At 39.0% G+C, this 12,911-nt stretch overlaps 1 protein-coding gene across 2 annotated transcripts in view; it reads right to left on the bottom strand.

Moving 5' to 3' along the window:
- STUM (stum, mechanosensory transduction mediator homolog) overlaps positions 1–12,552 on the bottom strand; it is a 52,626-nt gene extending 40,074 nt beyond the window's left edge. Inside the window, exon 1 of one of the 2 annotated variants that reach the window (XR_009153220.1) lies at positions 12,411–12,552. Coding sequence is in view for 1 of the 2 variants with exons in the window: in XM_058166184.1 (XP_058022167.1) it covers positions 6,917–7,142 (226 nt within the window). In the remaining variant the exon portion in view is untranslated. Of the gene's footprint in view, positions 1–6,916; positions 7,311–12,410 lie in introns of those variants that run through there. The other variant, XM_058166184.1, reaches the window with a different exon arrangement.
- Between the last annotated feature and the right edge of the window lie 359 nt (positions 12,553–12,911).

Raw genomic sequence — 12,911 nt, 5'->3', positions numbered from 1 at the left:
TAGCTAATCTATTTCCTCGGTGATCAAATGGCTGGCTTTGCTGGCTGAGGAACTCTGGGATTTGAAGCCCACAATAAAATAAAATAAATAAAATAAAATAAAATAAAATAAAATAAAATAAAATAAAATAAAATAAAATAAAATAAAATAAAATAATAAAATAAATATTTGTGCAGCTTTCTGAGATTTGGTGTGTTTCTGTAGTGTTTCACTCTAACTACACAAACACACAAAATCTCAGAAAGCTGTATGTGGCATTGTGTGTGTGTGTGTGTGTGTGAGTTGTGTGTGTGTAAAGTTGGTTTTGAGCTTTTTGTGGCTGTGTGAAGTGCAGCTGCTTTTACAGTTGTGTTGTGTTGTGTGTGTGTAAAGTGTGAAAGTTGGTTTTTGGTACCTCTTATTGTTTTTTATACTTTGTTAATTATTTTTATTATTTATTGTTATTGGCCACGTCCACCCAGTCATCTGATCACCAAGCCATGCCCACCAATTAAGCCACGCCCACACAACCAGTAGGGAAAATTTTTAGACTTCACCCATCTTAAACATACAGTTTTTTTATACAAATAAATTATTCATGAGAGATTTTAACACCATTACGAATACAATTCTGCAACTACTAATTACATGCCATCTATTACCAGCTTGGGGAAAAAAAAACCTCTAGTTCTAGTAATAATTGCATTACAGTACATATTTTGCAATCAACAGATAAAAAATGTACAAATGATTTGCAAAAGTATTCAGAATGCTCAAGATGTATTTTTAATAAAGCTATCATACCAGAATTTTTAATTAACAACTTTAAAATTCTTGCTAGAAGGATAAAAATATTCACATTCATACAAATATTTTGAACCATATTAGCAAAAGAATATTTTTGAAGACAGGTTTGATCAGTCTAATAAAAACACAGGTAGGAAGCCTGGTTCACTACTCTCTTGCTATGATGATGAGTTAATATTAACATCTGAACTCTAAACAAATTAATCCAAATCTCAGAAATGCCTACATTTCACATGATGAGGATGTCTGTTAATTAAAAATTTCTAATAGGAAGGGACAAAATTGAGAGAAGCATTCCAACAGTGTAAATGAAACATTTGTTATTCATGAAAAAACTGACTTCAGAAACTGAACTAATTCATCATTTGTGTTAATAATAATTTGTTGAATAAGCTGGATTGGTTTGGTTCACCTATAACATTAAGCTATAGGACTGTTCCGCACAGCAGCTTTAGACTGCTTTTCTCTCCTGCAGAAACTCACTGGAAATGAAACTGGCTTAAGAAATTGCCATCTGGATTATAATCTTTTTAGCTTTGGCAACCATGATTATTTATTTATTTACACTTATAGACTGGCAAATTCAAAAACTCTGGCTAGGAGTTGGACAAGTATTATCAAGACCACTGCTTCTTTACTCCTCATATCCATGCTAGGGAAATTCCTACTGCTCTTTTCTATAGCTGAGTCTTTGAGAACATGTAGTTTCCACTGATGGATCTTTTATATGAGGCATTCCTCAATTAATTCCCTCTTGCATTTGGTACTTTGAACTTGTTAGTTCCATCCAATGCGTCTGCCAGTAAACTGGCATCATTTTTCCTGTTGGGCTGTGTACGATATGTGAGAAAGACCTTGGAGATTGGGCAAAGATACACAACCAAGACAGCAGTTAGGTAAGAGATAGCACAGCCACAACTGGACAATGGGTGGGCCCAGAGGCTCAGAAGAGACCTTCTCCACTTTTTTGTGTTGTAAATGAGACAGGGGAGAGAATTGAAATCAGTTGAAAGATTTTATCAATATAGCTTTACAATAAAGTAGAAGTAGCTCATCTGATCACAATTCTTACCTGGTTTATCCCATGAAAGCAACATCAATTTTACAAGTTTCCTACTGTCTTCCAAAGAGAGGAAATTCAGGAATGTCTGCCGTTTCCCAAGGAATTTCACCATCTGCTGAGTATCTGGCAGTAGCATTCTTGAAACACCAGCAGCAAGCAGATGCACAAATGATCAATTTGTGGAATGCCAGAATAACAACTAACCCAACAGCTGGGAAAGAATTTGCCCCAATGTGTACCAGCACAACTTGGGGCTCAGCCAATCATCCTGCATTCCCATGAGTGAATTGTGTGGGTGAATGAAGGAAAATGTGTTCAATAAGTATGCAAAATATGAACTAAGACTTTGAGGCTGCTTATCTCTATTATAATTGTACTATGGCTTAATGTTGTCACTATCCCTGAAATACAAAGATTTTAGGAGAATAAAACGAAACAAACAACTCTCAAATCCTAGCATCATTTTTACTCAATTCCAAATTCTTGTCCCTGCACCTCTTATTTGAGGCCTGAAAAGTAGTGGATAAAGGAAATCAATTCTATATATGTAGCATCCATTCAAAATAATGTTCTCTCTTTGCTAAATTGTAATGTTGGGATTAAGTTCTACTGAAAAAAGAGTTGCTATGGCCAATTGACTAAAGCAAAGTAAAGCTATTGGTGGGCTTACCTCCAATTATTTCCCTATGCTTTTTGCTGTTAAAATACTTATTATGAGCCAAGAATAGATCCCTGTAGTTTAAGCCTGATCTATTGTTCTGCTGCATGCTATCTAGGCGTACTGAATATTGGTTCTGTTGATAATTTTAAAAGGCTTACGAATCTTGACTCCCACCTATAATAGTGGTTCAACTGTTATACAACTGTTATCCCCCTTCCCACTTTACTACATTGGCTACTCCCCCTACTAAGTTTTCAGAATACAGTTAAAATTATCTTATTCTATTGGATATTTGTCATTAAAAATGCTGGGTGGCCTTATTATAAAATCCGTCAAGAATGTTAAAACATATCTACCATTGCCTTATAATCTTTGCCCTGTTTCAATAGACAATCTATAGGTATTTAAGATTTAGCTGAAATTAAATACAAGTTATAATTACATGCTGATAACACTTTGGTCTAATCAACAACTTTTAAGCTTCTCTACCCAAGTATATTTTCTGGACATACAATAAATTGGCATAAAAGTAATCACCAATTGCATAATAGTCTCGGCCCTCTAAGGAAAACTGGATCAGGACATCTACAGCATAACAAATATTTTGTTAATATGTACTTAATTTATTAATATAAGCTATACTAACAATATTGAAAACCTGTCAGCATTTCCCCTTTCTTCCCTCAGAGACTGAAGGTGAAGCAATCATGTGTTCCTGTTTTCCAATGCTAAATTAATGTTTAACTTAGCATTGGACTCTGCCTGGAGTCACCTATGTGTGAGTTGGCGGGAATCATATAAATTTAATACATAAATAAAAAAGAAAGTGTTGTTGCATACTTTCTATAACAGATTTCTATGAAAATATATAAACACTACAAATTATTTGTTTGGGATCTCTTAAATATTTGGGATAATAATTCCAAGAAAAATATTTTTGTTAGATGTGGATACTGTAAATGATATTAATAATATCAGTGGTAACAACAATTGAAAATACCTCTGAGTATATGGGAAATAATAAATCTTGTGAAAATGAATTTTGTTTCAACACTTAGGTTTTAAAAGATTTTAAAAAGAATGTTATTTCTACTTCCTGTAGATATTTTACACAAATTAATCAACAACTGATGAATTTTTAATAAAGGAATTAGGATGAAAGAACCCACAATTATCTCTTTTTTACTGCCACTGCCAGCTAAAAAGAGTTAATTAAATGAGTCAAAAACATTATACTTGTTCACTGATTTATTGAAGAAAATTATCCAAAGCTATATATTTGTGTATAGCAAAAGGGTCATCGATTCATTTGAAGAAGAAATTAGTCAGGTGTATCATTGTATCAATTGCAGAATCTGATAATTCTGCATGTGATGTCATGCTTTATAAATAGTCCCTTCATTCAGTAACCATTCAAAATTACAATGGTGCTGAATTAAGGGATTTAGGAGCCCTGCCTGAATTTACGGTCGCTGAAGCGCCCCTATGGTCACAAATTCAGGTGCTTCTAAATTCACCTACTCTTATGATCAATTATAGGTATGTTGCAGCAGCTCCCCTGACTAACTTCCTTCCATATCCCTCTCTGCCAGGTCCCTGCAGGCTTTGAGCCAGTTTTTCACCCTACTGGGTCTCACATCCTCCTCCCTAATCTCCACCACAGCTCAGTCATTTACGTTTTCTATAGATGTCATTTGGGAAATAGCCTTTCTGCCACATAGCCTTCCTACATGGAGGCAGTGTGGCACCATCCCAGAAGTGGGCACTATTTTGGAAGCAGCTGCAATGAATTGTGACCACTCTGAAATAGCACCTGCTTCCAGGATGCTTCCAAATAGTCTCTCTGCTTCCAGAATGCTTCCAAATAGCCTCTCTGTATGGAGAGGCAGAGGAGCAAATCAGTCAGCTCGCCTTCTCAAATACAGAACTTTAACTGGTGGATTTAGTAGCTTGGGACACAATCTTAGATTCGAATAGCATGGTTTTCTAAAATACAATTATGATACAAGGGGAAAGGAGAAGTCCCAGCAGGTAAAACAAGGTAGTTCTCATTTATGGAAAAGAGTCTGTAATGCAATTCCAGAGGAAACACTACAAAATATTCTTCACCTTTGGAATATATGCCATACGTCATGGAGATCAGTGGTGGGTTGCTACCAGTTCACACTGGATTGGGCAAACCGGTAACAGCGGTGGGAGGCTCCACCCACCTACCCGGACGTTTCTGCACATGCACAGAAGTACCGCGCATGCGTGAGTGCGCACACACACATGAGCGAACTGGTAGCTATGAGATTTGGAACCTGCCCGATGGAGATATATGAAGGTAGTCTTAGATTGCACCAGCACCTTATCAAAGAGGGACATAAAATTTAGGAAACTCATTTATGCTGATTGGCATTTCATAAAGTTAAAACTTAATTAAAATATAACAACTATTCACATGAATTATTATCAACAATGTGCTGATGTAATATCACACCATGCAAAAGAACGTCTAGAGCCAATTCCATGGCAATATCCTTTGGCTTTTAAGATATTTACAGTAGGATTAAACAGCATGCTATTTTAACAATGTCAGCATATGTAAAGTTTTATCTCACTCAGTGCTGCTCAAGGTCACATTACCCAGTTATTTTGTACTCAAGAATTTTGCCAACCACACACAGTTGCTAATATTTTCCATAGTATTTATAGTATAGCCTTTGTTGTCATTGTACATCATATATACAACGAAATTATTACAGTATTTCTTCAAAATAAAGAAAACATTATCACAATTTCTCTTCTGGGTTCTTTTTTTTTTTAAAATAGCCTCTAGTTCTATCATTCTATCCTGACTATATTAACATTAGAAGTTTAAATAATTGGAAAACTTAACATTTCTCAAAGGAAAAGCAATACAAAGAGAAATTTCGCTCATGAATAGCCAATATAGCTAGAAGAAGAAAATAACTCATCTTTTTGACAGGTTGTCATATCAGATACAGCAAGGAAAAATACAACAGATGGGATTTTTGCTTCTCTGAATCTTCATATCAGCAGAGGTATAATTCAGCTATGAGATGACATGAAACTATTTTTAAGTAATCTTATCTCTGATAAAACTGACTTCTGATTCTGGATGTTGACTTTTTTCTCTCTAAATATTCCCATTCTAATGGCCATGCACCACTCTTTTTCCATTTGAGATGGACCTGTTTCACCATGTGAAAGAGTTTTGTATTTCCACTAAATGGAAATTTTGTAGAGAATTGAGGCTTCTATTGAAGAGAACTTGGTGTTCAAAAAGAAAATCCAATAATGTAACGCAAAAAATGTTTTGCCAGGTGGTTGCAGATCAACCCCAGCAACTTTAAAAGATAATGTGTATATTATGTTACTATATATATTCTTACAATTAAAGCAAAAGATGCTTATACTTCTTTCCCCACCTGTAGTTGTTCATATCCTAACAAGAATGGCAGAACTTGAGCGAGCAAAAGGCATTATTCAGCTTTTATTTGGGGTTCTGAATTAATTATTCTAAGAACAACTTCTCCTGGCTCCATTCTAAAACATCACAATGAATTCAGGATAAACAATGCTGAAATCAGTTTACAAAATTCAAAACCCCAGTACTTAGCAACAGTTACTAACTTAAATGAGTACTATTTTTAATAGTAGTTGAAAGAAATTCACAGAGGATAAAGATGATTATAGTCCTTAGCTCCAGAACTTTGGATAATCAAATGGAATACAGTTCTACCAACATCAATTAAAAATGCTTTTAGGCTTGTATATTTTTTGGTCAACTGCCAAAGAAAAAGATAGTCCTGGACTGTATACATTATATGTATAATATATTCTGTACTGTTCTATATATTCTATACAGTCTAAGTCTGTCTTTTTCTTTCCCCTTTAAGAAATCCTGCAGGCTCCCCACTCTACTTCCTCCAGTGAAACTACTATAGAGAAGTTATTACAGCCGTCAAACGTGTTGTGTGAACTTTCCTCTTTTCCGTGCGACTTGCTCTCATTAGCCTGACAGTTATCTTGACGCATTTGCAAGTGAACGTTTATAATAGACTCACTTTCCCACCTCCCAAGTAACCGGGATAACCGGCGGAATCAAGTAGCCGCCCGAGAGCGACAGCGAAGGCGTCCGCCTAAGTGGCAGCTCCCCGCTAGCCCAAAACGTCAAGGAAGAGACCGACGCAAGACGGAATATCCCGCCCAGCAGCCTCGCTAGGCTACACCTTCGCACCTGGGCGGCTAAGTTGCGCCTCGCTTACTGAGGAACTCCGCTGGTTTTGGGCACGTCCCGATTCCTGCCTAGTGGTGTTTTGTTTTCTTTTCCCCGGCAGGTGGAGTCATGCGAGCGCCCCCTAGCGGGCGCTCAATTTTGAAGGGCAGGAGCGGCTTACCTAGTCCAGGTACGAAGGTGTTGAGGAACAAGCAGAGAACGGCTACAGGGAACGGCATGTAGGGGATGGCGGCGCGCAAGGGTCCCTTCTTCTCGCGCACTTGCACGACCACGCCGCCGGAGGAGGAGGAGGCGGCAGTGGTGGTGGTGGCGGCGGCATTATTTCCTCGCGCGGCGCCGCCAGCAGTCGGCCCGGCAGCGTCCCCTTCTTTGGGGCCATGGTCCATGATTGCCCGCTTCAGCCGGTGCAGAGAGGGAGCGCCGGAGTAGCTGCGCCCCAGAGCGTCTCCGCTCCACTGAGGCTCTGACTGAGAGTCGGCGTCTGCCTAAGGATAAGGAGGCGCCTGAGCTCAAGTGGAAGGGTCTCAAGGCGAGACGCGCCCAAAGCGCTCAACTACGCCGCTTGGAGAGACCGCGCTGCGCACGCTCTCGCCTCTCGCTTGTCCTCGCCGCGCGCCGCTTCGCCCGCCCGAAGGCGAGCTGTAGATTTATGGCCTCGCTTCTGCCTTATTCTTCTCCTCAGGTCCTATCTCCACAGGCTGTATTCTCATCTGTTGGTTTCCCCCTAATAATTTTTGTAGAACGTTATGAAGAATCACTCTTTACCCTCACTAATATTCCCTTTCACGTGGATAGACATTCCGAGAGCGAAGTAGTTTTAATGGGACAAGTTATCCCCCCACACACACGTGCTCCTCCTCACACATCACACACACACACACACACACACACACACACACACACACACACAACTATTAAGTGCTTTGTCCTGATACTGTTATGTCGTCTGAACATGAAACAGAAGACCACTTCTTCTGCAGAAAGGAATTTCTGCAGTTATCGTGTGACTTTTTTCTTTTCAGATTGTAAACGGAAGCTCTGACCCTGATCGGGCCACTGAGTGCTCATCACTTGGTACAGGTTGTTCTCGATTTACAAGAGTTCATTTAGTGACCATTCAAAGTTACAACAGCGCTGAGATAAAAGTGACTTATGGGCATATTTCACACTTATGATCAAAATTCAGACCCTTGACAACTGGTTCATATTTATGACAGTTGCCATGTCCTAGGGGTCATGTGATCCACTCTTGCAAACTTCTGACACACAATGTCAATGTGGAAGCCAGATTCATTTAATAACCATGTTACTAACCTAACAGCTGCAATGAATCGCATAATAACTGGCAAGAAAGGTCCTTAAGTGGGGCAAATCTCACTTAACAAATGTCTCACTGAATAACATAAATTTTGGGCTCACTTGTGGTTGTAACTCGAGGACGACCTGTATTTGTTTAGTTTACTGGAGGTTTTTGACTGGAGGTTTTTGCAATGGCAAAATTCAAAAATGTAATATAAGTATTATCTTCTTATAAATTAAAATTAGAAGCAAAGCACCAATATATTTGTTTTGGTGTAGTTCTGATGCATTTTCTAGTGCACATTAAAGTATACTTTTCCTAGTTTCCATCCACCTCTCCATTTTCATATTTTTCTTGATTGACTCTCCTTCAGTTTTTTATTTCCTTGCACGTAAACTCCTACAAGATGTCTTTTGTGATTGTTTCATTTAGACTTGGTTTTTACACCCACCAAGGAAGTTTATAACCATATTCACTGCCATTGATAGGATCTATTCTTTCTTTACCCTGAATCCTCAATTCAGAATCATATTCTCATCTCAGCTATGGCTTCCCCTTGCCTTCAGATGGAGATGCCATTTCTAATACTATGACCTTGACAACCCAACTGATATCTTAGTTCTGAAGCAGCCCAACTGATATCTTAGTTCTTCCCTTACCCTTTGCCCTGACTATCAAGTTTAAGAAAAATACATAGATCAGTTCCATAGAGAACATCAAAGAGAAAAGAGGCAGCTAGTAGAAATAATAAATCAGTGAAGCATTGTGCATGCTTCCAATAGGGATGTGGATTACATCGATGTTTCCCAAGCTTGCCAATTTTAAGAGGTGTGGACTTCAACTCCCATAGTTCCCCAGTTGCAGAGTTGAAGTCCACACATACTAAACCATGCTGTCTGGGGAATTTTGAAAATTGGAGTCCACACATATTAAAGTTGCTAAGGCTGAAAAATACTGTGTTAGAGAATGCAATCCATTGGTTTGATTCTTCATCTTCTTTCAAATATTAGCAACTTGTGACCTCCAAGTACTGATAGATTGTAACTTAATAATTCCAGGTCTGGCACAGCCAAATTTCAACAAATCATCAATTTCCAAAACGGTCCTCAACAAACAAACTAAGAATCCATAACAAAGGGTGTCGTACTACTGTAGCATTAAAATACAAAACACTGTTTTCATGCCAGAATGCTTTTATCCAGCTCAACAGCAAGCTGGCCATGAGATGAAGACATGACTTCAACAAATGGTCAGTCTTTCTGCTCTAAGAAGCAGGCTGTGTTCCAATTAGAACCAATTGGTGTATTAATTATGGGAGAAACTCTAGCTAATCCCACATTTTCTTGAGATAAAGGGGATCAGGCTAGGACATGATGTTTTTCTGCTGTAACATCAAAGTTATGACACAGCTTCCTTTGGAATTAAGTAAACCCCCACTGTGAGCATCTTCCGGAAAGCAAGAAAGACAAGCTATAAGAGAGAGCCTGTGGACTTCTTTCTATTTTGCAAGTTTACATTGTTTGATTGCATAAAATTGTTGCTGTAATTAGGAGTATATTCTAGTTAACTATAATGGTAGGGCATTATACTGTTTTGTGTTCTTTATTAGATTATTTTCCATGAACATGTTAGTGAATACTTTAATGTTTTACTTCTTACTGTAGGTGTGGGTGTTTTGTTGCTTATACTGTCATGCAATTCATGGGCATTTTAATTGTTGTAAGCTACAACAAGTCAAAATGAAATTGGTGGCAACTAAATTTGATTGATTGATAAGTAAGTAAATACACAGTACTATGTAAATACATTGTATAATACAAATATGTTGTGTAATAAATATGTTGTTCTAACAGTGGGAACAATTAACCAGTGGAATAGCTTGCCTTCAGAAGTTGTGGGTGTGCCATCACTGGAGGTTTCAAGAAGAGACTAGACAACCACTTGTCTGCAATGATATAGGGCCTTGATGGCGAACTTATGGCACGCGTGCCACAGGTGGCATGCGGAGTCATATCTGTGGGCATGCAAGCATTGCCCTAGCTCAGCTCCAGTGCATATGTGCACACCAGCCAGCTGATTTTCAGGCCTTCCGGGCCCACTGGAAGTTGGCAAATGGGCTGTTTCCAGCCTCCGGAGGGCCTCCGTAGGGGGTGGGGAAAGCCGTTTTCACCCTCCCCAGGCTCCTAGAAGGCCGCTGGAGCCTGGGGAGAGTGAAAAATGGGCCTTCTGGTCCCACAGGAAGTCAGGAAACAGGCCATTTCTGGCCTCCAGAGGGCCTCGGGGGAGGGGAAGGCCGTTTTCACCCTCCCCAGGCTCCAAGAAAGCCTCTGTGTGCCAGAAGCAGGGGGAGCGCGGGGAGTGTCATGCGCATATGTGCGGGGTGGTGGTGGTCACATTGAATTATGGGTGTGGGCACAGGTGCATGCAACCCCCCCCATGCTTCCCCACTTTTGACACGCAACAACAAAAAGGTTAACCATCACTGGTGTAGGGTCTCCTCCAAGGTCCTTTCTGTATAATATATATAACAATTATATAATTAATTATGTATAATTGCAATAAACAATTCCATTTTCATATATATACACATTGCATGAGATCATATACTCTGTAGCAATTGAAAAAGAGAGGGGAAAATATAAAACAAAGCAACAATGTGTTTTATTAGTATTACTTGTTTATTGCATGAAAACTGATTCCAATGCACAGCAATAGAATTAAATATTTGATTCCTATATAATGAGTGAAAACATACCCCTCCAGTTTCTTATGGTTCTTTGTTCCTTTTTTCTGTCTTTGAGTTATGGACAAGTCTTGATACCCTGAGTTGTAAAACCCTTTTAAAAGACGATGAGTAATTGTAATTCATTCTGCAACCTACTGTGTAGAATGTTAATAGAAGTGCCAGTTGCTTGGAATAGCAACAACAGTGGTGATGGAATATGTAAAATAATCAAAGCAAACATTACAAAAAGTCACAAGGGAAAATGTAGACATGTGACATTAGAAAATAAAGTTGGCTCCATTTAACTCAAGGCAATTTTTCTTGAATTGTGAATCGATTTAAACTATTTAAAACATTTACATTAAAAAGGGTTGCAGAATTGAGCAGTTATTATTTTAGTTAATTAATCATTTGAATTTGTATAAATTTGCTTCATTATCACAATAATAAAAATGTAAGAAAATAGCATCCAAATTAACAGATAGCATTAAACTTAGTAAAGTCCTATCCAAGTCAAAATAAAGAGCTGGGTATTTGGGGTCTGCCTGAAATCCTGCAATGATGAGTTCAGTGAATATAAATTGAAGCAGTTCCATAATCAGAGGTACACTGTTGAAAATATCTACCCCTGTTTCCCCGAAAATAAGAGCTATCCTGAAAATAAGCCCTAGCCTGTTTTATGTGTGTGCCTAATATAAGCCCTACCCCCAAAATAAGTGCCACTTAAGACCCTGCACAACCAACCATTGTATTTGGTTGCTCACAGTACTGTGGGGAGGTGGAGCTGTCCCACGTGCCCCACACCAGCTTACTTTAGGGCCCCTGCAGCCAGGCCATCCATGCCCCAACATCTCACAGCAGCAGCAGCAGCAGCAACTATCTGCAGCAGAAGCCCATGTGACCGCTAGCCCAGCTCTGCTTGCCTTGTGGCCATCGCACCAACATGTTGCTCAGCCTCCTGGTCCGTTGTGGCCATGAGCAAGTAGAAGTGGGCCAGTGGTCATGCGTGATCCTGCTGGACATGGCTGCTGGAGATGAGACAGATGTCAGGGTGTGGGTGGCCTGGATGCAGGGCCCCTGAGGTAAGCCGGTGTGAGACATGTGGGGCAACTCCACTCCCCTACCTTGCAGCAGTGGCACTGGTGTGCCGCTTGGCCTCCTGCCCCACTGCAAGCAAACAGAAGAAGTGGGCCTCCTGTACATGGGGAAAAAATAAGACACCCTCCAAAAATAAGCCCTAGTACTTATTTTGGGACTCAAAAGAAAATAAGACCTGGTCTTATTTTGGGGGAAACATGGTATTCAGTGCAACTTTTACAGTAATCTCCATGATCTGACCAATTTGAGCCACCACATATTAATATTATGGCTTGGTTGTTACTAAAATACAGATAAAACAAAGATAATTACAACCAAGTTGTAAATGCTCCAACACTGAAAATTTTTAAGAAAATGTTGGATAACCATTTGTCTGAAATGGTGTAGGGTTTCCTGCCTGGGCAGGGGGTTGGACTAGAAGACCTCCAAGGTCCATTCCAACTCTGTTATTATTATTAAATTCATGCTTTATAGTATGGTTTCATTTGGTAAATCAATTGAAAAAAATCTTGATCTACTGTATTGTATTACCATCTGCAGAAATGATGTACTTGATGCAAGGAAGGCAGTTAATTTCATCTGAGACCAATATGAAAAAGTGGTGTAGTTTCTCTGGATTAGGCTTCAGCTTGTTCATTCTCATTTGTCCCCAGTCAACTCCAGCATCCTTCTTGGAAACTAAAAATGAAATTTGAAAGAAAAGTTGAGTTCCATTTGCTGAAATGCAGAGCTGAGCAAGCCAGAATACTCAGCTCTTTCCTTTGGCATTTGATAATGTTATCTTGGTATTGTTCAATAATGTAAAAACACATGAAAAAAGACCTAAGATTTTTATCATCCTCTTCATAATCATCCCTTGTATGCTGTCTAACTCTCAACAACTCTGGGTGGCTCACAACTATCAAACAAAGAAATCACAGCAAATAACTTTGCTAGGGCAAACTCAATACTAGGTGATGAAGTAATGGAAGTCAACTTACCCTTCCTGGACTCAAAAGTCCAAGAAATGCTGATTTTAACAACCAAATAAAG

The sequence above is a fragment of the Ahaetulla prasina genome, chromosome 1, assembly GCF_028640845.1.
Source record: "Ahaetulla prasina isolate Xishuangbanna chromosome 1, ASM2864084v1, whole genome shotgun sequence".
Lineage (NCBI taxonomy): Eukaryota > Metazoa > Chordata > Lepidosauria > Squamata > Colubridae > Ahaetulla > Ahaetulla prasina.
This window is presented reverse-complemented; position numbering and strand designations above follow the sequence as displayed.